The sequence below is a fragment of the Brassica napus genome, chromosome C5 (genome assembly GCF_020379485.1).
Source record: "Brassica napus cultivar Da-Ae chromosome C5, Da-Ae, whole genome shotgun sequence".
Classification (NCBI taxonomy): domain Eukaryota; kingdom Viridiplantae; phylum Streptophyta; class Magnoliopsida; order Brassicales; family Brassicaceae; genus Brassica; species Brassica napus.
Window position 1 is genome coordinate 42,499,266 of NC_063448.1, and position 25,838 is coordinate 42,525,103.

The 25,838-nt window shown below is 28.8% G+C and overlaps 3 protein-coding genes across 5 annotated transcripts; 1 reads left to right on the forward strand and 2 right to left on the reverse strand.

Annotated features, from left to right (window-relative positions):
- Nucleotides 1-6,772, reverse strand: LOC106432364 (putative sugar transporter ERD6-like 13). 3 transcript variants are annotated; one of them, XR_007324149.1, is made up of 17 exons: nt 5,712-6,772; nt 5,146-5,208; nt 4,610-4,699; nt 4,427-4,486; nt 3,921-3,986; nt 3,761-3,826; nt 3,583-3,658; nt 3,384-3,448; nt 3,175-3,267; nt 2,995-3,078; nt 2,849-2,933; nt 2,653-2,759; nt 2,497-2,556; nt 2,330-2,403; nt 2,149-2,208; nt 894-1,008; nt 1-813 (listed from the first exon to the last, which is right to left on the reverse strand). XR_007324149.1 is itself a non-coding variant. In XM_013873196.3 (17 exons), the coding sequence occupies exons 1-17, from the start codon at nt 5,877-5,879 to the stop codon at nt 698-700; spliced, it is 1,428 nt and encodes a 475-aa protein (XP_013728650.1). In that variant the 5' UTR covers nt 5,880-6,768; the 3' UTR covers nt 5-697. The 3 variants fall into 3 exon arrangements, 2 of the variants coding, with proteins under 2 accessions (XP_048614862.1, XP_013728650.1); XM_013873196.3 differs by having other exon boundaries at nt 5-813; nt 2,330-2,383; nt 5,712-6,768; XM_048758905.1 differs by lacking the exon at nt 5,712-6,772 and having other exon boundaries at nt 2,330-2,383; nt 5,146-5,677.
- Nucleotides 6,773-15,342: 8,570 nt separating this feature from the next.
- Nucleotides 15,343-21,283, reverse strand: LOC106432344 (putative sugar transporter ERD6-like 13). The gene is made up of 17 exons (XM_013873181.3): nt 20,632-21,283; nt 20,144-20,206; nt 19,905-19,994; nt 19,716-19,775; nt 19,205-19,270; nt 18,490-18,555; nt 18,349-18,424; nt 18,171-18,235; nt 17,971-18,063; nt 17,820-17,900; nt 17,665-17,749; nt 17,464-17,570; nt 17,259-17,318; nt 17,029-17,082; nt 16,425-16,484; nt 16,120-16,234; nt 15,343-16,027 (listed from the first exon to the last, which is right to left on the reverse strand). Exons 1-17 carry the CDS (start codon nt 20,791-20,793, stop codon nt 15,912-15,914), a joined length of 1,419 nt encoding a protein of 472 aa, XP_013728635.1. The 5' UTR covers nt 20,794-21,283; the 3' UTR covers nt 15,343-15,911.
- A 1,915-nt stretch (nt 21,284-23,198) lies between these two features.
- Nucleotides 23,199-23,974, forward strand: BNAC05G31610D. Its single transcript, XM_013873194.3, has 2 exons — nt 23,199-23,566; nt 23,725-23,974. The coding sequence occupies exons 1-2, from the start codon at nt 23,269-23,271 to the stop codon at nt 23,838-23,840; spliced, it is 414 nt and encodes a 137-aa protein (XP_013728648.1). The 5' UTR covers nt 23,199-23,268; the 3' UTR covers nt 23,841-23,974.
- The last annotated feature ends 1,864 nt before the right edge of the window (nt 23,975-25,838 follow it).

The window sequence follows — 25,838 nt, forward strand, 5'->3', positions numbered from 1 at the left end:
TTATTTCAAGATAAATAGAAATTTTTTATCTTTTATAAATTTTAGCTATATAAATCATTTAACAATTTGTTTTGGAAAATAAAATCTAGGATCCAGCTGAAATTTTTTAAAAAAATTCTAAAAAATAATTTGGTCTGTACAAAAAATAATATGGGATCCATCCAGATAAATAAAGGAATTAAAAAAAAATGGTTGTGGATCCCGTAGTATTTGAAAATTTAAAAAAAAAAAAAGGGTAAGAAGGGAAAGGGAATAATGGTGGAGAAAGGTGGGGTAGTTAGAAAAAGAGTGGGATAATAAGAATAAAAATTGTGGGTAAATAAGAATACTTTCCTATTAGGACAAAATAGAAGGTACCCTTAAATACATAAATATAAAAACTTCGTATTGGTTCGACTTTATATAGCAATATCTAATAAGTAATGTAATGCGATTTAACTTTTAATTTATCTTGTAATATATGTCACCATACATAAAAATGCACCAATCAACCTTAAAAAAAAAGAACCATACATAAACTGGATCAATCGACCTTACAAAAAAAAAAAAGAACCAACCAATTGTTTGGTGGTATATGTGCAAATTATGCATATTTAATTATGGCCAGACGAGGATTGAATTGACTGATAAGTGAGACCATTTATGCTATATGAACTGGATACCAAATAAAAAGAAATATTACTACGTACAAATTAAATTATCGGGTAATATCAGCTTGGATTTCTTCGAGTGAACGACCTCGAGTCTCTGGTACCATTTTCAGCACAAATAGAATGCCCAAACCAGAGATTATTGAATATATGAAAAACACACCTGTAATAAAAGTATAGAAAATTATTAATAAGTGGAATTAGAATTAGTTATTTATTGGAAAGAAAAACCATATACATTACCAGAAGTACTCCATTGGAAGAGAAAGTTGAATGTGTAGGAGACGAACCAATTGCAGGACCAGCTCGTTAGATTGCATAGCGTTCCTGCCGATCCCTTTACATTTATCGGTGTCATCTATATTTCCCACAAAATAAAACAATTAAATATGTTAAAAACGACTGGTTAGTTTGAATTAAATGAACTATTACCTGTGAACAAAAAAAAGAAACAAAAAAAGAACTATTACCTAATTATATTCTCAAATATATTAAGACTTTTTCTTGGGTTCACCCCCTAGGGTGAACCTTTAGGTTCACCAACCAATAGAAAGTTGTCATTTTAGATCTAGTATCTTTTAATTAAAGAAACAAAATAACTTGCCAAATTATATTATGCTTTTAAAATAAAAAATAAAAAATTAAATAAATAAAAATAACAATAGTTCTAAAAAAATATTATTTAAAAAAAATATTTATTTTTAAGATTTAGAGTTTAGTGTTTAAGATTTATAATTTAGAATTTATCTAAATGTTTAGTGTTTTTCCAAGGGTTTAGGGTTTACCTAAGGGTTTAGGGTTTACCCAAGGGTTTAGGGTTTACCCAAGGGTTTAAGGTTTTCCCAAGGGTTTAGGGTTTAGGATTAGAGTTTAGGGTTTAGTGTTTTGTTGACAACATGTTTAGTGTTTTTCCAAGGGTTTAGGGGTTTACCCAAGGATTTAGGGTTTACCCAAAGATTTAGGGTTTAGGATTTGAGTTTAGGGTTTAGTATTAGAGCTTAGGGTTTAGTGTTTTGTTGACAACATTTTTTTTTTTGAATTCGTTTTTTATATATTATTTTTATTTATTTTTAAATTTTATTTTGAAAAAATAATATAATTTGCAAGTTATTTGGTTTCCTTAATTAAAAGATACTAGATTTAAAATGACAATTTTCTATTGGTTGGTGAACCTAAAGGTTCACCCTAGGGGGTGTACCCAAGAATAACTCATATATTAAAAAAATTCAAGGAAAAAAAAATCTCCATGGTTTGACATATATAAACTATACTATGCGGAAGTAGTACATACAATACAATTCATAACTCAGTTTTCTTGTTTTCGAAATGTATCTACGTTTTATTCAATCTAACGCAGTCTCGTCTATATGTTTTTTTATAAGAGCATCTATATGTTTTTATGCTTTTGAATTCGACATACAATAATGTTCTTGTGCTTCTTGATACAGAACTATATTGTTATTAGTCTGGTCACGATCATTTAAAGACAAAACATTACCTCGGAGACCATGACCCATGGAATACCTCCTATTCCGACTGTGATGGAAACGAAAAAAACCTGCAATTAGGGTCGACAAAATACTATAAAAGCCGGTAAATATATTAAGGAAAAAATATAATAATGTAGTTGACAAAAAGAGATACGAAGGATTTTTATAATTTTTGGATGTAGTACGTACCAACACTCCAATGAGTGCTGAAATTGGGGTGTAGTTGTTGAGTAAAGCATAGCTCTGCAAATTGGGTTTGATGTCTTCAATTATATTGGTAAAAAATGGAAACATAATTTACATTAACCAATGTATACCTTATAATTTAACTAATGTGATTATTTTCTAATAAAAACCTGAAATAAAAACGATAGTCCTGTGATTAATGACCCCATGCACATCATGACCGTCGCAACCTGCATATGAGAAATTCACATAAACAAAAACTGTGTTAACTTCTAATTTATCCACCATATATTATATAGTTTCAATAACTGAAAATAAGGTATAACCGTTAGAAGGGACCGTCTCCCATATTTATCCACGATTATTAATCCTAAAATGCTTGTCACCAACTGCACCGCGCTCGTTATTGATACTCCTATGTTGTTAGGAAACCCTGTGAGACAATTAACTTGTATGTTATCATCATTATTTGATAATTATATTATACTTCATACAGATGCTTCGTTTAAATTCTGAATATACCCGATTTGTGAAATATCGAGCTCATGTAAAATGTATAGCCACTGAGGCCTCCGACTTGTTGCAGTACTAGCAATCCAATTCCCACCTAAAAGATACAGATAATTCAGTTCTATTCATAAACTCTAGATTTTTAGTCGAGTTCTTACACTAATAACACGAGAGTATCGTGGTTTGAAGAGCTCGAAAAAGCAATCTTCTTTGAATTCTTCTTGAAGATTTTCCATGTATATCTGAAAATATACTTGAAGTATTATAACTATGGAATCAAATACTTCAGTCAGGAAATATGTTTTACTAATTGAGTTTCTTAAACATTTTGTTTTTACTTTGATTTCTGCAGCCTCTTTGGTGATATTAGTGTTGTTTCCTCGCAGACGTTGGAGTGCAGCTACCGATTCTTTTACCCGACCATTTCTAGACTATAAATCACACAAAATAAGCTCTTAAATTATTTGATTTACTTGCAATACTGTTTCTTAATATGGTATATGTATATGTTAAAATTTAATCAATAGGTACAAGACTAATTCATTACCAGCCACCTAGGAGACTCCGGTATAAAGAATAAACCAACGAATTCTAAAACACAAGGAACCGTACCTGCACAATTCCAAACGAAAAAAAAATATTAATTTCATTGGTATCAACTTGGTCACTTGGAATCATAAGAAAACAGAGTTAAATTTAAATAAAGTATATGTAAATTTTTTTGTTGGCAAAAGATTATATGTTACTTATGAGAGCTAATGTTTTCCATGAAGTGGCTGATCCAACGAGGAATGTAATGGAGACGCTAGAAGACATCACAAGCTGCAGAAGAAGAAAAACGATCAAAGAATCTCTTTTTTAAGTTAAAAAAAAAACAATTAATTAAAATGAGCAAAAAGTAACAATGGGCCGTATATTAACTACCGCATTAACCGCAGTAAACGCGCCTCTGATTTGTTTGGGTGAGATTTCTACAATGTAGACTGGTACCTGTACATTGGGATTGGATTTGCAGTTAATGACTAACTTATTTGTTGCTTGGAGTGAAAGTCACTAACCCTAGTTATAGTGAAATTATACGTACCACATAACAAGATAAACCAGCTGCAACGCCGAGAAAAAGTCTTCCGATGTCAAGGGACCAAGCCGCCTTAAATAGTATGTAGCATATTATTAGAAACAGTTAACAATCAATATTAAATCTTGTAATTTTATCTGAATTATTTTTGTGTACAATATTGGGGGTATAATAAACCAAAGTTATATTGGTAAAAATTAAAACATTTGAACCAGTTAAGCTAATACCATATAAAAACACAGTACTCCCTCCGTCTTTTTATATTTGACGTTTTAGAGGAATTTTTTGTTCCAAATTATTTGACGTTTTCAATTTTCTAATGCTAGATGACCAATGATATTATAGTTTATATTTTATTATTGGTTAAATTGTAGTTAGGTAAAAAATTAATGATGTTTTTTTTTTAAAAAGTAAATGTTTTTTAATTTATGTGCACAATTTTAAAGCGTCAAATATAAAAAAATGAGGGAGTACTAAAAAACTTAAAAGAACATTGAATGATCTTTAGAAACCTGAGAGTAGGCGATCATAAGCCAGCCGGTCATGCAAAACGAGTTTGAAACCCATAAAGCCTGCGTATATTCATATATCAAGACGCTATTTATTTTTATTGGAATTTATAAAGAATGACGTAATTGAATTGTAAGTTTAGTCATTATGATAAAATAAATTTTAAAAATGGATTAAAAACTTACGCCTCTCCGACCAAGGAGATCAGCGAGTTTTCCGGACAACGCGGCTCCCACAAGTCCACCAATTGTTAATATGGATCCAAAGAAAGAGAACTACATTCATGTAATGAACAATAGCTTACATGATAACACAATCAGTTGCCTTTTTCTTCTATAAGATAACACAATTTTATTTATATATTACTAGCTATATTCGTTTTTTTTTAAATGATAACTGAGCAAAACTATATTACTACGACACTGACATGTACTTTTAAGTAGAAACTCTAATTAATACAAACGGATGAACCCAGTAGTATAGTGGTTAAGTAATTACTAATTAGACGGTGTGTAAAAGTTAAGGTAGAAGCATTCGTATTTTCTTATTGAATGTTTCAGGTTGACTAATATTCCGATTATGAAATAGTTATTACATTTTTGACATATGTCCCTTTACTCATAAATTATCTCCTGTATTAGATAACAAATAATTATTTTTAAGAAGAGGACTGAAAATAATATTAGTATGCAGGAAATAAAATCAACAATTCAACACTGACCTCAGCCAAAGAAAGGTTTAGTCCTGCCATCATCCCAAATTGAGCTGGTGACGTAAAGCCGGCCTTCCCAAAATAAAATAAGACCAAAAAATCATGTGGATATATATTTATCATAAATATATGTTGCTTTTCGTGAGAGCCTGATAGATCATTCTCTTGATTTGGACCTTCCAAGAGAAATAAAAACAGAAAAGCATTTCTGTTGTTCGATATGACCACAATGATCTTCCAAAAACTAATGATTAACGATTTGATATATGACCTACTCATAAATCTTAACCAACTTTCGTGCTCAGTAAAAAAGAATGAAAGAAAGCATTTTTTTTTGTCTAATAAAGAAGAAGAAAACATTGTTTATGTTGCTAATTTTATTTTACTTTTGCTGTATGAAAATAAAAAAAAAGTATTTTTTTGATAAAGAACAAATTATTCTTTTCAAATTTACGTTGATTTTAGTTTTTGTTTTCGAGCTTTATTGAGCATTCTAGCTATATATTTAATCTAACATGAAACAGAAAAATCACCACACAAAAAAAAAAAAAATAGATGAAGATGAAGAAAATTACGGCAGTGCCATAAGAGAAGGTGCCGCAGAGAGCGGTGAAGGTTGTGAAGAGTAAAATGAAAGTGACTGGACCATCACCGTCGTCAACGTCGTCATTAACAAGTTTGTGTTTGGCTGATTCGATGTCTTCTTGAATCCTGAGTTTCTGAAGCAGTGGTTCTTCCCCCATGGCTGATCAGGGTGAGATAGAAAGATAGATTGAAGAGAAGACAGATTAAGAAGCGAGAGACCTGGTGCAGTGGTTAAAAGTGTTTTTTTTTCTCGAAAAAAAAGAAGCGAGAGACTGAGTTTCGTTTGGGCTAGCTAGTTCAATTTAATGTGTAATAAAATAATGTAAACAGCAAGGTATGACGTGCAAGTCTTAACAAAAAGTTTTTCTAAAAGAAACAAGTAATATTTGTTCCCTTTGAACCATTCTTATATGTTATTGTGATATTCTCAGTAACCAACTTGCCAGGTTTTAGAATACGTAGGCAAATATTTATGTTGTAAGATTGATGCAGGATTAACCCCTATTACTATAATAAGGAATAGCTTGAACTTGAGATTTAATATTCCTAAGTGATTTTTCTTGTAGTGTTACAAGAAACTACGTTTTCCAAAATTATCCTGAAAATACTATGAGAACAAAAATAAGGGGGAGAGATACTGATCAGACAAAAAAAAGAGTGTTGTGATTTTTTTGACTAGAAGTTTATGAGTTACAGCTAGCTAGTGTTATTACAACAGTTTAATTTTATGATATTAGAATAAAATTTCAATTTTAGAGTTTAAGATTAAGATATTAAAACGTAATTTTAAAATGAAGAAAACGAAGAAATTATATGGAAAGAAATAACTAAAATTTCATAGAAACTTGCGGATGTCGTCTCCTAAAAGGTGTGAAAGTTTCCCACAAAATTGACGTTCTAACTAAATTGAATAATATTTACAAATTGTACACACGTACGAGTGTGTTAGAAACTTGTGAAAGTTTCAATATATATGTAAAAACGTTTACACATTTATCTCCAGTAATCTCAAGTCATGTACAATATGTCAATATCTATCTATACTATTATTAATACTATTATTTACGAAGTAATTTTTCGCATTCGAGCTTTAACATTAAAAGTTAGAGTGGTTAAAGTCATTGTTACCTTTAATGAATGATTAAATTTATTTGTTAGATTAGATTATTGATTATAAATTAATTTTATAAAAATTAGCCATAAATAAAAACGAGTTTTAAATTTATTAAATCAGATAATTCATTAAAATTGATATAATAAAAGTTATCTAAACATTAAATGTATTTTAAAAATAAAAGATAATTCTTATATATTTTTTGTTGTTTTTCGGAGATAATATATTTTAATACATTTTAAAAATAGATTAAAATTTTTAAATATTTAAGATTTAAAATATATTATGTTATACAAAAAATATTTTACATCATAATATTGTATATAAAATTGATATTTAATTAAATATAAAATATTTCAAAAAGAAAGTAAATAATTGATTTAATGGTTTTTGAACTGATAATATATTTATTTACAAAATTTTGTAAAATTATTAAATCAGCGAGTGCGGTTCGCGGAAAAAATAATATTAAATTTTAAATATAGTTTAAAATAATAATTATATATAAAAGTATAATAAAAATGATGATACAGAAAAATGAACATTTTAACTTTAGAATATATCTCTGACATTTAGGCTAAAATTAATATATTATAGAATACATAAACGAATATTGACTCATACCACTTTTTATCAATATCTCGTAAATGTATATACATTTCTAAATGAACTAAGAATTATACCATCAACTGTAAAAATATTCTCATACTGTTTAGGTCATTTAATATAATTAATTAACATTCAAAGTTTATATAATTGGCTAACATAAGGGTAAACATGTTAACTTAATGAATTATCAAATTGTCATAAAATATGAAAATAGATAATGATTAAGCGTGCATGAACACATTTTAAAAATAATATTATAACATTTGTCAATTTGAGGTTATACAAAATATCTTTGGAAAAGGAACAACATATATACCCAAGGTGCGTTGGGCTAGTGATTTAGTGCTTGGAGTAGGTTCCATTGCACCCCTAGTTCGATTCCCATGGGGAGGGGTGCTTTACGCCATGTTATCGGTATCAGCGCAGGCCGGCCCCGGGCCTAGGGGGATTAAGGCCGAAGGCCCGAACCCATCCTGGTTAAAAAAAAAAAAAAAAAAAAAAGGAACAACATATATTTCTCTCTTTTTTTGTTTCTTTGTATGTATCAATGTCCACAACTCTTAATATAGACAAAAAGTTTAAACAATTATATTTAAAATTTTGCGATGGTTGATCATCAAATATTGTAATGTTTAACTATTTCAGAGTAATAGAACATTTACACGGTTGCAAATATTTATCTGAGAATGCAATGATGCATTTAAATAATTATAAATGTTCATCTAAAAAGTTACAATGGTTTATTAAATTATTGAATTGATTGAACTTAATTTTGGGGAATTTTCATGTTTACCACTTTATTGGTACCATTATTAATGTTTATCATCACTAATGAAACATTTTCAAAAATGCATTTTTCATTAAGAGGCAAAATACTATTATACTCTTACTCTATATATATAATAAAAATTATTTAAATAAATAAAAAATTAAGAAAATAATAATAATTTTTTTATGTTTTCGAATGAAACTTTTTCAAATTCAAACTTTAAAAAAAAAAAAAATTGAATTTGTTTTTGAAAACTTTTCTTTCCAAATTTTCTTTTTGAAATTCGAAAATTCTTTTTGAAACTACTTTTTAATTTTTTTAAAGTATTTATTTATATATTTATTAGAACCTTAAACTCCACATTCCAAAAACTCTATCTCACCCCTCAACTCTAAACCCTAAGTCTAAATTAGTTAAATTTAGAGTTATAAATGTCTTTTCACTCGTTAAAAGTGAAGGTAAAGGTATTTAACGTAAACATGAAAAAAAGTATTATGAATGAGGTATTTTTGGCAATTTTCCCTAAATTCTTAAGAAAACACTACATATTATCCAATTGATTATCTCTCATCTGGTCTCAATGCGTTAATTTTGTTTCAAATATATTTTTTTGAAAACTGAATGTAAATCATAATTATTTTACAACAGAGCTCTCATCTTAAAAGTTAAACTGACTAAATACGATACTACCCTTAATAAATAAAATATCTAAATTAGCTAAAAATAATAATTTAGAATTTATTTGATTAGATAAATACGATGCTACCCTTAATGATAAAATATATAAAATAGATAAAATTAAGAACGAAATGAAAGTATATTCGACTAGATAAAGTTTAAAATTAATAATAATAATAATAATAATAAAAAAAAATTATCCAAAAACTAAGAATATATTTCAAAATAAAAAGATAATTCCTATATATATTGTGTTATTATCCAAAAACTATCTTCTAATAAAAAAAGTTAAAAACTAAAAAACAGAAAATACATAATTAAATATTAATCAAATAACATTCTTTGTTTTTATATAACTGAAAAAGAATATTGAATGATTGTTAAAATTTATTTATTAATAATGAATATAGTATACAAAAAACTTTCAAAATATTTATAATACATTGCAAAGTGTTAGATCGGCTAAATATGATACTACCATTTATCAATAAAATATATAAATTAGCTAAAAAGAATTTAGAATTAATTTGATTAGATAAATATGATGCTACCCTTAATGATAAAATATATAAATTAAATAAAATTCGCCTAAATTTTAAAACGAATTAAAAATTTATTTAACTAGATAAAGATTAAAACTAATAATAATAATAATAATAATAATATCATCCAAAAACTAAGAATATTTTTTTTTTAAAAGACAATTCCTATATATATTGCGTTGTTATCCAAATACTATCTTTTAATATAAAAAGTTAAAAACTGAAAAAAGAAAACACATAACTAAATATTAATCAAGTCAAATTCTTTCTTTTTATATAACTGAAAAAGAATATTGAGTGATTTCTAAAATTTATTCATTAATAATGAATTTAGTATACAAAGAAATTTTCAAAATAATTGTATTACGTAAAAAATTCAAATCAAATATAAATAATAATTTATCATTTAGTCTTTAATTATTAATGATATATGTATACTATTATTTGCGAAGTAAATTTTCGGAATCGAACTCTCACGTTAAAAGTTAGAGTGGTTAATATTGTTTATACCTTTAATTAATAAAATGTATAAATAAATTAAAAAATAAAACAAAATTTTAATTTATTTGATTAGATAATTGATTCAAATTAATAATAGTAAGAATTATCCAAAATCTGAAAATATAATTTAAAAAAGAGATAATTTATATATATATATATATATATATTTATATATATATATATTGTATTGTTATCTGAAAAAGTCTTTTAGTGAAAATTTAAAAATATAAGTTATATAAGTAAATATTAATCAAATAAAATTATTAATTATGTAATTAAAAATAGAATATTGAGTTATCCAAAAACTAAAAATATAATTAAAAAAAAAGATAATATCTATATATATATATATATATTGTATTGTTTTCTGAAAAAGTCTTTTAGTAAAAAGTTAAAAAAACATAAATTATATAATTAAATATTAATCAAATAAATTTTGTTAATTATATAATTAAAAATAGAATATTGAGTTATTTTAAGATTTATTTTAGTATAATGAATATGGAGTACAGAGAACTTTTGAAAAATTTATGCAAATGTTTAAGGCCGCATCGCAGGACAAAACACCTAGTTAATAAGTAATTATAAATATTTATGTCTGCATGCGCGGACACACACTTAGTACACTAGTAAAAAAACTGCCATTCGTGAATAGTGGGTATATTCACTCAAAGAAAAAAGAATTGTGATATTAAATCCACTACCGGGTGTTTTCTGTAAAATGAAGGTGTTAAAATAACAAAATAAAAGCATATTAATAGATCAAATTGGGTTAATTAACCACCAAATTAACCTTACTTTTATGGGCCCGCTTCTAATCGCTGAGTCAAACTTTGATCTTCGTTAAACTATTTCTTCAAATAATTTTCTATTTATATTCAATCTTCCTCCGCTTCTTACATAATCATGTGGTATACAATTCTTCGCCAAAATAGTTTACAGAAATATGGTAACGTAAATATATATAAAAAACTGGAACCAGGTGACGTTAGTCTATTGGTTATTTATCCCTTATATATTAAACTAGGTGTTTTCTGCACCAAGTGCAGTAAATTTTTTTTTAAATCTAACTTATATTTAAAAATAAATTTTATTAAATATTATAGATTTTAACATTTTTTTACTAATATTTAATATAGATTTGATATATATTAAATAAATTTGTATAAAACTAATAAAAATAATATAAAATTGTACAATTATCAAATATTTAACCTAAACAATATTTATAAAATTTGTACATATATAAAACTAATGATCTTACGATTAGATATTTAAAATTTTAAAAAATTGTAGAAATTGTTGAAAGCTTTAGTAATACAAATTGTATAAGTATGCAAAATAATAATATTTCGGAATTTGAAATGTTATATATGAATATATTTATTTTATAGATGATGTATGAGCTATTACCATATTTTTAAGAAGTTTACCAAAAAGAAATATCAATATTAAATGTAATATATGAATTATTACCATATTCTAATAAGTTTGCCAAAAATATAAATCAACATTAAATGAAATTATCCATGTCATATTTTTTCGGAAGCCATGTCATCAATTTCAGTAGTCATGTCATATTTGTTTTGTGAAATTGATTGTAGAAAGGACATCTGGCAAAATCACTTCGCAAATATAGTTTAGGGTAAAAGAAACATTGTAATAAATGCATTCACACTATAATAGACATGTGACAGTCTCACAATGATTTGATAATATATATGCTAACGCGTTCACACTATATTTATAAATATGTTCACACTATGTACTTTGCGTTTTTTTTAATATAAAACTCACATACATGGTTCCAATAAAATTCTGGATTTTTTGGTTCGAATAAAAATAGATAACGAATCAAAAGCCAAACTATATATATATATATATTATTTTTATTATTTACGGATAAAGTTGAGCAAAATATTAATAAATTTTTATTTAAATCGTTATCCGTTTTGATTTGAACCAAAAAATCTGGATATCCGTAACTCTACGAAACAAATCAAATAATAAAAACAATATCCAAAAAAGAAGCAAATCATAAATACCAATATTTTTAGGAACATATATCTAATTTGATCTCTTATATGCATATATACATATATGTAAAGAATTATATATATATGTTATATATATATTATACTTTATATCAGTTTTACAATATTTTTATGAATTAAATTTATTATATTAGGTACTAGAATTTAAAAAGTTAAATAATGTTTTATTTTTGTAATAAAATGTTATTATTAAAATTTTTGATTATTTTTAAATTTTTATTTTATTTACGGAACAAATCGGATATTCTTTAAAACTCTAAAACATTTCGGATATCCGAGTCACCGAATATCTAGGTGGCTAAAGATAGAATCAACACGAATGCTTTCAAATACCTAGATATTCGATATGTGTCCACCCCTATTTACGGATACAATTTTATTTTCTTTATATGAAAAAATGACTAATGCAAAGACCTTTTTTATTTTAAATTAATTTTAATTTTATCTTTCATGTATTATTTTGAAAAAAAATGTCATTTAATATTAATTAACAATATTTTTATATATTTGTCAACTATTTTTATATACTTTTTATATACACATATAAGTGCACCTTGATGTGAGCACCTTATAACTAAGTATTCACCATAACTGAAATATCTAATTTTTTTGAAAGTTGAAATATTTTTTTTTAATGCTTCTTTCACTACCGACCAAACTGTAGTGAAATTATTTGTCTTAATAATTTTTTTTTTCTTAAACTATTATCTGTTTAGAAACTATAATATGAAACTATTGGTTTAACATGACCACTATCTAAAATTCATAACATGAAAATAAATAAATAATATTATTTTTTCGTTTTTGCCGAAAAAAAACCAAAATATCAAACATTTTAACCGAATAAACTAAAATGAATATTAATTTAAAATAATAGTTATATTTCTAGAAAATTAAAAACCAAAAAAAAAACTTAAAACTGAACCAATATCCAGATTAAACAGATTTAATGCATTTTTATAAAAAAATAACGAAACTAATAATCATATTCCGTGCAAGGCGCGGATTATTACCTAGTTGTTGGAGTATTGACCAATGATGTAGTTTTACCATACTGAGTTTTACTAAACGCAATTTCATTTCTGGCAATAGCGAAATTCCTATAGCGGTTCAAAAAAGACTGTAAACTTTATCCTGGAATCTACTGGGGGAAAATAGTAATTAAATTAACCCACATGAATAATGTGATTTCTCATATATGGTCTGCAACTAAATGATTATGAGTTATGATATGAAATAGTAGTTGGTTGTTGATTCATTCATTAATAACTACTAATTGACTTGGTTAGAGTTTGGAACTTTGGATTCTACCAATATCGCGTAGGATTTAATGGAAGAGCTATCAATTTATGCATGCTTTTGTTATTTACGACTATAATTGGGAGACACGACTAAAATGGACCAAAGTTCATTAATTTGGAAATCATGGTAGACATGGAGTCCATACAGGCACTACGTTTCCATATAATTGAAAAGGGAATCTATATTTTGCTTGATGCTAGCTTTGCAAAATAACATCAGAAAATGAGTTTTTTATATAAGTTGCTGATGACAATATATATATAATAAAGTTAATTATTAGCTAAATGATTAATAGAAAATGACAGTACAATAAAGATTTATTTTCATAATATATTTCATCTAACAAAGTTCCAGATATCATAATTTTATTTAGATTGCACCCAATATTCTTTTTATAAGATCGGTCATATTTCTGTTTATTTAGACATTACAAATATTTCTGAAAGCAAAAACAAAGACATATCACAACCACTGAGTATCTGATTGGTTCACAATTTTATCCTTTTTTTTTTGTTCGAAGGTTCACAATTTTATCATTTATTCATTTGTATACATAACATGATTGGTAAACAAAATGTTCCTGCACATAAATACCATAAGATTCATGAACAGCAAGAATATGACTAGATCAAAGCTATTGATAGATAAAACGTCAATATCATATGTCCATCAGCAAATCTATACACAGAATTTTTTTGAATGTTCATATATAGTTTTAATATCGAGTGAATTGACTTTTTTTTTGAAACACTAATACTTCCATTCAATAAAAAGTAGCTTAAAGCCCACGTGATACAAAGTTTGCAAGGCAGGCTTTTGCTAGGGCATCTGCAGGCCCATTTGAGTTCCTAGGAATGAAAGAAAATAAACAGAAATTAAACGGCGTCTGAGAGAACTCTGTGGAGTTCCGATGAATTTCGATTCCGGTCGATTTCTCTAACGAGCACTTGAGAGTCTGAGCGTACCCAGATATGAGTGAGCTTGAGGGAGATCGCCTGTTGGAGAGCTTCCCTGATGGCTAAGGCTTCTGCGAGAAGCGGGGAGGATACATGCATCTGAATCTTCAATCTCCTATTGACTTCCACTGTAGATGGAGCTGTGAAGATCCAGCAGATTCCTGCTGTTGTTGAGTCCGATCTCCAGGCCGCGTCTGTGTTGCATCGGATTGCAGAGCTCGTTTCAGTCGGGAGCTGCGGGGCTGCGATGGTAAAAGGTCCTCTTGCTGACTTGGGTTTTTGGGCATTTTCCCATTCCCTCGCCAAATAGATAGCTTTGTTAAAGGTCTCATGTGGTGAATATGTCATATTTTGGAAGAGGAGATGGTTGCGAGAACACCAAATGAACCAGCAAATCCAGGGGAGAAGATTGATGGAGACTCCATATGGTGGGAGGTTCTTCTTTCTCTGTGAGCCCACCAGGAGTCCTCGGAAGGTGCTGAGTGCATTGTGATCCATATAGCTCTCCCATGGTCTTAACTTCCAAACTTCTTGTGCAAAGCGATAGTTGAGTGAATTAACTTAAAATCCAAAAATAATGATGAAATTAGTAAACTATTTTGATGGAAAAGTTTTGTCTCTACCAACCAAGGTATCGTGGTATGGAATTTAGGATATTGATTTAATTAGAAAAAAAATTGTGTATACAGGATGTAATTTCACTTTAATATTTGGCTTCTGTAATATCATTGGCATTTATTAATTACGCATCAATATACCGAATTAATTGATCAAGTCACCTCCGACATGATCGCTGAATTAACGGATGCCATTTTGAAAATCCACAAGATTTAAAAATCATTGCAGAATTCATTGTTTTAAGAATAAGACATGTGAATAACTAGTATTTAATTACTACCCCAGTCAAAATAACAAAGTTAATTCTTATATAGATCTGAGCGGTTGTATTTTTATTTTGAAATATTTCGTTCTAATAGGCAATTATATCTTACTTAAAATCCACTATTAAATCAAAGATTATAGTACATGCCAATTGGAGAAATCATGTCTACATAGTAGATGTGCTTAGATTTTATTTTTTTTTGGTAAGAATGTTAAGTAGATCATGCTTAGATCGTTAAAGACCATACTGGATCGGTATTATTTCATGTTATAGAAGCCTTCACATGCTCCACAAACAGAATTGTTACGGAACTTCGGTGTGTTACGTGATTAAAAAATTTATGAGATTTGCATATCTCGGATGTTAATATGGGATGATTACATCAAATTACCAAGCTATGATTATAGTGATTTGTAAACCTCAAGAATGGCCGATATACCATGTTCTGCTTGAGCTTATAAGTCGTCTCCACAATGGCTTTATGAACTGTGCCTTTTGAAGTAGAAGCCATTAATTTACACGCGCTTGAAACATCAACAAAAATATTACAAATGGTGCTGTTTGAATTCTCTGTTCCTTCTTGACTTTTTGTTTAAGAAACTCTCTTCTACATTTTCCATTATCTTTACTTGTATAGTTGATAGTCCAACCAGTTTTATATTTAAATTAATGAAAAATAGAGATGTAGTCCAAACTATTCAAAGAAGAAGTGTTTGTGTTATTAGTTAATATTATGAAGCATTGGTCAAGATAATGGCTAGAACCTTTGACATTTTACAAAGTTATCGGGCAACATCGGCTTGAATTTCTTCAAGGGAACGACCTCGAGTCTCTGGTACCATTTTCATCACAAATAGGATGCCCATACCCGATATCGTTGAATATAAGAAAAACACACCTGTGATTTTACGAACATCAACAAAGTATTAAATTGGTCAATAATTAAATAACTGGATTTACTTAATTATTTGTAAAAATGAAGTGAATTACCAGAAGAGCTCCACTGGAAGAGGAAGTTGAATGTGTACGAAACGAACCAATTAGAGGACCAGCTAGTTATATTGCATAGCGTCCCTGATGAACCCTTTATATTCATCGGTGTCATCTAATTATACCACAATTGAAAAATTGAAATACAGAAATTAATATTTGGTAAAGTGTATATCAGTCATCAGTTATGTTTTCTAAAATTAATTCGACGGCATACATATATTATTGTTGTGCCTATTAAAACCTAACTATTTTGTTTAACTATTTAATTATGTAGTTACAATCATATTGAAAACCACGATTACCTCGGAGACAATGACCCATGGAATACCTCCCATTCCAATTGTCATCGAAGTTAGAAACACCTGCAATAATTTTCCGTAATTGTTTATCGAATAGTATGTATTACTCATTCTATTTCATATTAAGTACTATTTTGACCTTATGCACACAGATTAAAGGAAACAATTAATTTTATATATTTCTTATATAAAAACACAATTACCTATACACCTAACCATATTTCAACCAATAGAAAAATAAATTACTGCATAAAATTAATAAATTTTGTATTGAAAATCGAAAACGACACTTATTTTGTAACGAAAAAATTTTTCTACAACGACACTTAATATGAAACGGAGGGAGTATATCTTAAGAAAACAAACTAAAGTTTACTTATAAATACATTATTTGTGATTAAATATTTTTAACAAATTTAAACTAATAGTAGTTCAATAAATTTATGTTTTTAAATTTATAATTTTTTATTGTTAGTTAATAAAAACATTAAAATCTTTGTATTTTTAAAACATTCGTTTTGAAAAATAGATAGTAGCATTAGTTAAAATTAAAATTATCAAAGCAAGACTATTTAATCTCTTTGAACAGAAGAAACTTATTACGTACCAGCACTCCGATCAGTGTTGAAATCGAGGTGTAATTTTCGAGTAAAGCATAACTCTGCAAATTAGTTTGATTGCTTCAGTTATTTATATTGGAAAAAATATAAGCTGAATTTATATCAGCCATTTTTTTTTTTGAACTGGGCATCAGCCATATTGTAATTAAGTTCAAAAAAAAAAATATCAGCCATTTTGTTAACTAATATAGTAATTCTTTTGGGTAAACAAAAACACCTGAAACAAAAACGACAGCCCTGTGATGAATGACCCCAAACACATCATGCCCGTCGCAACCTACAAGTGTTTCACATAAACAAAACGACGTTAATATCTTATTTCTCGACTGTATTTAATATCGTTTTTAACATTAAACATATTTTATATAGTTTCGTTTAACACTAGGACCATTTAACAACAGGGATTTAAAATCAGCCAAAACCATTAAAAGAGGTCGTCTCCCAAATTTATCCACGATTATTAATCCGAAAACGCTCATCGTGGCTTGCACCACGGTAGCTATCGTCACTCCTACGTTGTTAGGAAACCCTGTGAAATAATTAAATTGCAGATTATTTTCCTCTATAAAAATTAATTTTTAATTAATCCTTGTCCAGTAGGGGACTTAAATTTTACTGTGTACCCGCTTTGTTAAAAATCGAGCTCATGTAAAATGTGTAGCCACTGAGACCTCCGAGTTGTTGCAGTACTAGCAATCCAATCCCCACCTAAAGATAACCGATTCATTCAGTAACACGTTTTTGTTAAAAGAAACTACATTTTTCATCAAACACTTACAATAACAGCACGAGAATATCGCGGTTTGAAGAGTTCAAGAAAACCATCTTCTTTGGATTCTTGAAGATTTTCCATATATTTCTGAAAAAGAAGAAGATTATTTAAAAAAAAAAAATCAAAAAGATGCCAATTTCGTAAACGTATTTTTTACTTTGATTTCTGCAGCCTCTTTGGTGATATCAGTGCTGTTTCCTCGTAGACGTTGGAGTGCAACTTCCGATTCTTTAACCCGACCATTTCTAGACTATAAATTACAAAACCATCAAACCTATTAAAAATGTTGCTACTTACTCACAAGTATGCACGTTGGAGCTACATGACCATGACAAAACTACAAGACTAATTAATTACCAGCCACCTAGGAGACTCCGGTATAAAGAACAAACCGGCGAATTCTAAAACACAAGGAACTGTACCTGCACAACTCGTATCAACTTGATTTAGAGTACAATTAAAATTATAAGAACATGGTGCTAAATTTAATTAAATCGTTTTATCATTTTTGGTAGAAAAAGTAAAAACAAATTACTGAAGAGAGCTAAGTTCTGCCATGAAATTACTGATCCAACAAGGAAACTGAAGGCCATGCTAGCACACATCACAAGCTGTAAGAAAAAAATATTAGAAACTTTTTAAATATATTAGTAGTCATCGTATTTAGCGGTATTACCATGCTAACCGCAGAGAACGCGCCTCTGATTCTTTTGGGTGCAATTTCTACAATGTAGACGGGTACCTGGAGATCGAGATTGCATATATTTGGAGTTAATAATTAACTCAAACGTTGCTTATAGCCTTATAGGTTACTAGACCCTACTTAACTCAAACTTTGCTTCTAGCCTTATAGGTCACTAAACCCTAATTATCAGTTACTCTGTTTCATAAAGTACATGTTTTAGAAAACAAAATTGGTTAACAAATGAAAATTGGTTAACAAATACATTTGTGTATTTTGAATGTATGTTTTATCAACTAATAATGATAATTGCAAACTTAAAAAAAAAACTTAATTGAAATTATTAAATTCTTACTCTCTCCGTTTCATATTAAGCGTCAGTTTTAATTTTTAAATTTTATTTTATTCTAAATGTCATTTTACTTTTCAAGACAAATATGAAATAATTCATTTTCTAATTTTTATCCTTAATTTTAACTCATTAATTAACAAAATAAAATAAAATAATATATTAAATATGAGCAAAACAACAAATTAATCTTAAACGATACTTATAATCAAACAAATAGATAGAGTATTAGTTAGAATTATGAAAAAAAATATATCTATAAAATTTATGCATTTATTATGTATATTTAATTGATATGTATGGAAATTTTAAAATATGTATTATATTGAAACCAAAAGAGTATTAAATTAGCGAACATACCACATAAGAAGTTACGCCAGATGCGACTCCGAGAAGAAATCGTCCAATATCAAGTGACCAAGTCGCCTAACATATTATTATATTAAACCATTTATTAGTAGATACATTAATATTGATAAACTAGTCTAGACTTTTGATTCAAGATATATTTTGTTTTATATACATTAATGTGGAAACTCCAAACCGGAGATGTATGTTTTAGAGTTTTTACATCAATTAAGAAAATATTTTAATTAAATGTATTATTTTCTTGTGATTAACTATTTCTTATATTTTCTAGCTAATCAAAATTTAGTAAACATAATTAATGTCTTTCAAATTTACAATTTACTATTATTATTTATATTGAAAATGTGAAATATATATCTTTTAGAAACGAAACAAATTATTTTTCTAAAATATGGATTATATTAAAACAAATGGAGTATTTCGTAAACATTAATTAACACCAATATGCGACAAATTACATTATATATAAGAAATTAAGAAATTTTGACTGATTTTTAGAAACCTGAGAGAAGGCTATCATAAGCCAGCCGGCCATGCAAAATGAGTTTGACACCCACAAAGCCTGCGCATTGAATCACTCATCAAAACCTAGTTTTCTTTTTGATAAAATCAAAACCTAGTTTTCTTGGAATATAAATGTATAGACGTGGGATTGTAAATTAGTTTTAGGAAAATGAGTAAATGGGCTTACGCCTCTCCGACCAAAAAGATCGGCGAATCTTCCCGACAACGCGGCTCCCACGAGTCCACCAATTGTTAATACAGATCCAAAGAATGAAAACTGCATCCGTATAAAGAACAATAATTTTGATTACTTTTTTTTATTTGTTATTCAACGTAATAATATATTCTCTTTTTGGTAATAAAAATCTTTTAAAAATCACTGAATATCAGCAAGCCGGCTAGTAAAATCAACAATTCAACACTGACCTCAGCCAACGAGAGATTTAGTCCTTCCATCATCCCAGTTTGAGCTGGTGACGTAAAGCCGGCCTGCCAAAAAAAAAAACAAGTTAAAAGCTAAAAAGTCTTGTAAAATTATACTAAAAATGTCAGCTATCGTGTGACAGCAAAAATCTACATCAAATGATAAACAATTTTCTTGAAAATGGACACTCCAAAGAGAAATAGAAACAGAAGAAAACATGTAAGTTAAAAAAAAAAAAAAAAAAAAAAACATGTAAGTCAGCAATCTTCCAAACATAAATGATTTGTCACTGGATATCTAACCTACTTAGTACTATACATGACATAACCAAATCAACAAATTAAGTTATTAGTTATAACATATAATTATGTATGAAACATACGTCAATAGTTTTTGTTCTTTATCTATTAATCTATTAGCTAGGCACCCGGTTTATAACCCTAGCAAACACAAGAGAGAAAGCATGAAAAGTGAAGATGTGGAAACTTACGGCAGTGCCATAGGAGAAAGTGCCCCATAGAGCAGTTAAGGTTGTGAGGAGTAAAACAAACGTGATGGGGCCGTCATCGTCTCCGCCATTGACACGAGTCTTCTTATCTGACTCGATGTCTTCTTGAATCCTCACTTTCTGAAGCAATGGTTCTTTTCCCATGGCTGTGAGCACCAGTTTGAGAGACAATATTACTGAGAGCGATACCTTTTTTCTTACAAGAAAAGAGAACTTAAGTAGAGCATTATTGGGTTAATTCCATTTAATGTGTATGAGAAATGACAAATTACGAGGAGATTTGTAAGTATAAACAAACTTGCACATAGAACCATTCAAATGACCCAAGTTGTGGAAAAATGAGAGATAAATAACACGTGTTTTATCATTTATGGGTCTACATGACTACATCAAATGGTAATATAATATTATTTCGTATATTAATAATTAACTGACCTGGTATAAATTTGGATTTAGAACAATTAATTGCGTAGGATTAGTGGTGCATTTATTATGCTTATGCATACTTTTCTCAGATTTATGAAATTGAACTTATTCTTTGGTTCTCTCTAGTTTCACCAACCAATAGAATTGTGTTATTTCATATTCGATATCTTAAAAAAAAAAAAATATTGTAAAATTATATTATTTTTTAAAAATTAAAAGGTAAAAAGAAATAAATAAAAAATAGTAGTAATTACAAAAAAAAAATATTTTTAACGTCGTCAGCAAAACATTAAACCATAAATCATAATCCCTAAACCCTAAATCTTAAACCCTAAACCATTGGGTAAACCCTAAACTCTAGGATAAATCTTAAACTCTAGGATAAATCTTAAACTCTAAATCAAAATCACTAAACACTAAAACACTCAAGGGTTTAGGGTTTAAGATTTAAGGTTTAGAATTTTAGGGTTTAGTGTTTTTATTTAGAGTTTAAGATTTATCCAAGGGTTTAGGGTTTATCCCATGGTTTATAGTTTACCCAAGGGTTTAGGGTTTACCCAAGGGTTTAGGTTTACTCAGAGGTTTAGGATTTAGGATTTAGAGTTTAGCGATTAGGATTTAGGGTTTAGTGTTTTGCTGATGACGTTAAAAATTTTTTTTTAATTTTTTTTCTGTAGCTGCTATTTTTTTTTTTACTTTTTTATTTTAAAAACATAATATAATTTGATAATATATATTTATTTTTTAAAAGATATCGAATTTGAAATAATGAAATTCTATTGGCTAGTAAAACCCTAGGGAGTGAACCAAGAATAACTCATTGAACAATTGGGTAGACTCAGTGTTTTTGTTATTTAGCACGACTAAACGATGGCAAAGTTAGTTTAATTTGGAAATCATCCGAGACGTGGAGTCGACAGAGTGGATAGACACTAAGACACCTTTTATGCTTCCAATGTCGCACAGTTTTATAACATTTAGTTTTGTTTTTAAACATCAATAAAATCTCAATATATAATAGTAAGAAACCATTTTGCTTCTCCAAATAACACGGATATGATTTTATTTTGTTAATATTTATGTAGATCACCTACCGGAAAAGAAGTTATTTCCAGCTGATATTGTTTTGGTAATTATGATATAAATTAATACTGTATAATAGATTTTAATCTTACAAAGTGTTAAATATTACAATTTGTATGACATCATAAGATTTCTCAAGCAAATAAATAAAGTTACAACACATACCTGATGCTCAAGGTTTTCTCACGGTTATATATAATAAAATTGGTAAACAAGACGTTCAAGCGTATAAAGATATCATTAGATTTCTTAAGCAAGTAAAAAAAGTTACAACACATACTTTATGTTCATAGTTTTTCTCAGTTTTATATATAATGAATTGAAATTAGTAAAGAAGATGTTCATGCGTATATATAAGATATCAAGAATTCTGAAGAGCATGAATGTGACCGGCTCGATATCACAGACAGATAAAATGTTAATTCCATCTATCTATCGAATCTATGTACAGCCATGCATTGAATGTTTAAATATGATTTTAATATATAGCTTATGCAAAGCATTTGCATTATTAGATTTGCGTTTTATAAATCCAAACCATATAATATTACAGAATTAATTGATTTTCTTTTTATCAAATCACATATGATATTATATTTGGGTGATGGGATTCCAACATTCCACAACAGTGATGATTTTAATGTCTTAATTCAAAACATCTGAAAACTTCAACCAACCAAATGTTGTTAATTCAAGTAGAAAAGTACTCGAAGCATTCGCCAAAAAAGTACTCAAAGCAAAACCTAAAAATCGTATAATCAAATAATGTTTTAGATGAAACTAATATTACATGTAGTGGTTTTAGGTTAGAGATTATGAACTTCATCCGAAAACTTTATGGTAATCTAAAAAGTCTTCAAAAGTTTGAACCTTCTAGTATATATGGCAAACTGATCGCAAGATAAAGATATAAATAAAGATTACAAAACCAAAGTCGAACGTTTCTTGACAGCATAACCTATAAATATCATTTGATTCCAAAGGCTTGGCATCAAGCAACTTTATATTCTTTATACTCAACAACAAGTTCTCTTTCACCACTGTTTATAACAAACTCAAGCAAATTTGTATTTGATTCATGTTAAACTACCTCTCCGTGTTACAAAAATAATGTTCATAGAGATGTTTCAGCTTCTGTTCACGATCGTGGCGGTTGAAGCCGCCCTGATCTTAACACTCGGGTTTGGGACTCCAGTAAGAAGAGTGGTGGTGAAATTGCTTGACCTGCTGAAGCAAGGCCGAGGACCACTGGTTACAAAGACGGTTGCAGCCACTATGCTTGTGTTGTTTGGCTCGGTTCTGTTCAGCACGATTCAGATCAACACAAGAGTCTCTGAGTCTGGTGGTGTAGCTAACCCGACTGATCAAGTCATGTTTGCGAATCGCATCCTCGAATCTTTCCTCATGGGTAAATAATATTTTATTTTTGAAAAGCGTGGGTAAATAATATTATAAACTCTTTTTTTGGAACACAAGTATTATACACAACTTACATTTAATACACCATTTCTTGCGTTTTATTTGATTGTTTAAAAAAAAAAAAAAATCTTTGGTGTGTGTGAAAAGGGACTGTGTTGTTCTTGGCATTGGTGATGGACAGAATGCATTACTACACCAGAGAGCTTCAAATCACAAGAAGAAACTTGGAGGTTGCAGTAAAGAAGACCAAAACAGCTGCTTAATGCAAAAAAATTGAGATCTAGAATTCAACTATAAATTTGTAAATAATTATCAAAATTGATTTGAATTTCAAATCACACATGTACATTTCTAACTGAATCAAGATCCTCTATAAAACCCATATCGATAAACTCAATTATGTATCTGATCCGATCTATCAACGCATTCGAACTGATCTTGTAGGACAGCATTTCGAGTATAAAGTATAATCATAATCTGATCAGAATTCAAGTTTATATCCAAAAAAAAACCCCAAAAAATATAAAAATCCAAAAATCAATTTCAAAGAAGTTTTTGAAACCTAAACAAACAATTTAAATACCTAATTTCATATTCATTTTGATTTAATTTCTAAAGAAAAACTGAATAAAAATATTATTAATTGAATAGGCCGGCGTTGCACTACAAGAATAATCGATTTTCTTAGCGGCCAGAAAACGCTATCTAACGATACGATAGCGGTTTTAGAAGCGCTCTATCATCGCCCGTCATAATAGGCCAGACACATTAGATAGCGCTTTTTCGCACTGCTATCTTATTGTTATATATTATAGCACTTTTGTGTATGCAATTAAAGATGTTTTAATAGCGTTTCCTTATTGTTATTATTTACACTAAAATTATTTATTTTGAAAATTATTTATTTTAAAAATTATTTATTTTGAAAATTATTTATTTTAAAAATTATTTATTTTTAGTTAATTATTAAAAAATAAAAGATAATAAACGATTTTTTATCAAACATTATAAATTACATTCGATATAAAATAAGAATTTGTTTACACTAAACCAGATTTTGTAAAAAATTAAACCTAATCTTAACTAAACCAAATCCTAATTAAACCTAACGAAAACCTAATCTTCTTAGGCCCGCCTCCTCATCAGCTTCTCTGTCGCCGCAAGCCCCATGACCACCACCTCTTCGCTCACGGCCACCACCTCCTCTGTCACGACCACCAGCCACAAACAAAATGATCATTGCGTAGATGTCTACCTCCCCCCCCCCCTTGCTTCTCGGAATCCGCTCAACCTGATGGAGCAGACGAGATTCAGTGAAGATCGGAGGCGCTTCTCTAATAGTCTTCGTGTGTCGGGTGGGCCTTGTGCGGTGGTTCTCTACAAAAGCTCCGGAGTCTTGGTGTCTCGGTCTGTCGATGGCGGTTGCCTCCGTTCGAGAACGATGGGGTTCTAGGGTTTGCCTCCGTTCGAGAACGATGGGGTTCTAGGGTTTGCCTCCGACGGCGTCGATTCTTCTCGGACTTTGTGCCGCGGCGAGTCTCTAAAGCAAGATACGGGGGTTAGGTTTTTGGGAACCGATTCTTTTGGATTTCCGGTGATTTCAGGCCGCTGGACTCTCCGGTGGTGGCGAAATCTCTGAGAGTTCTCTTGACGGAGCTTGGCTGGTATTGGACTCCCCGTGCAGAGAGATGAAGAAAGATGAATCTGTTAGATGAAGTGAGATAGAGAGAATAACGTACAAAGTAAGATAGATGAGAAAGAAACGCATTGATTCTTAGCCATTGATTTATGTAATCCAATGGCCAAAAATAGTGATCCATAATTTCAAGAATCAACCAATAACAAAACAGCACAAAGATAATGGTTTGTGGCCTTTAGATCATAATTAATCAATGGCCCACGAAAAAAAACCACATTTTTTTTATCTATGGTTGTTTTAGAAATTGTTTGAACTTAAAAATTAGATAACATATTTAACATGTGAAATATAAAATTGTGGATTTGAATTTTGTGGTTATACAATTAAAGAAAAAATGATTTGGTAGTTTTGTGTTTGTGTTAAAACAAATAGAATTTAAATTTCAAGGTTCCTAAGTGTATAGGGTTTGTTTAGGGATTAAGAGTATAACGTTTGTGTTAAAATTCTGTGAGTGTACATATAATAAATGTATTTTGGTTTTAATGTGTATGTTTTTTGGATTGAAATTTTAGGACTATTACATATAAAGTTTAGGATTTTAGATTTAAAGATTATGTATGAT

Excerpts from the sequence above, each read along its gene's own strand:
- LOC106432364 (XM_048758905.1), bottom strand. The coding sequence starts at position 5,496 with ATGTTTTCTTCTTCTTTATTAGACAAAAAAAAATGCTTTCTTTCATTC. Across the intron at positions 3,987-4,426 it reads TTATGATCGCCTACTCTCAG|GCGGCTTGGTCCCTTGACAT; the intron begins GTTTCTAAAGAT and ends ATACTATTTAAG. Across the intron at positions 2,209-2,329 it reads CAGCACTCATTGGAGTGTTG|GTTTTTTTCGTTTCCATCAC; the intron begins GTACGTACTACA and ends CCCTAATTGCAG.
- LOC106432344 (XM_013873181.3), bottom strand. The coding sequence starts at position 20,793 with ATGGGAAAAGAACCATTGCTTCAGAAAGTGAGGATTCAAGAAGACATC. Across the intron at positions 17,750-17,819 it reads GATATTCTCGTGCTGTTATT|GTGGGGATTGGATTGCTAGT; the intron begins GTAAGTGTTTGA and ends GGTTATCTTTAG. Across the intron at positions 16,235-16,424 it reads CATGGGTCATTGTCTCCGAG|ATGACACCGATGAATATAAA; the intron begins GTAATCGTGGTT and ends TGGTATAATTAG.
- BNAC05G31610D (XM_013873194.3), top strand. The coding sequence starts at position 23,269 with ATGTTCATAGAGATGTTTCAGCTTCTGTTCACGATCGTGGCGGTTGAA. Across the intron at positions 23,567-23,724 it reads CCTCGAATCTTTCCTCATGG|GGACTGTGTTGTTCTTGGCA; the intron begins GTAAATAATATT and ends GTGTGTGAAAAG.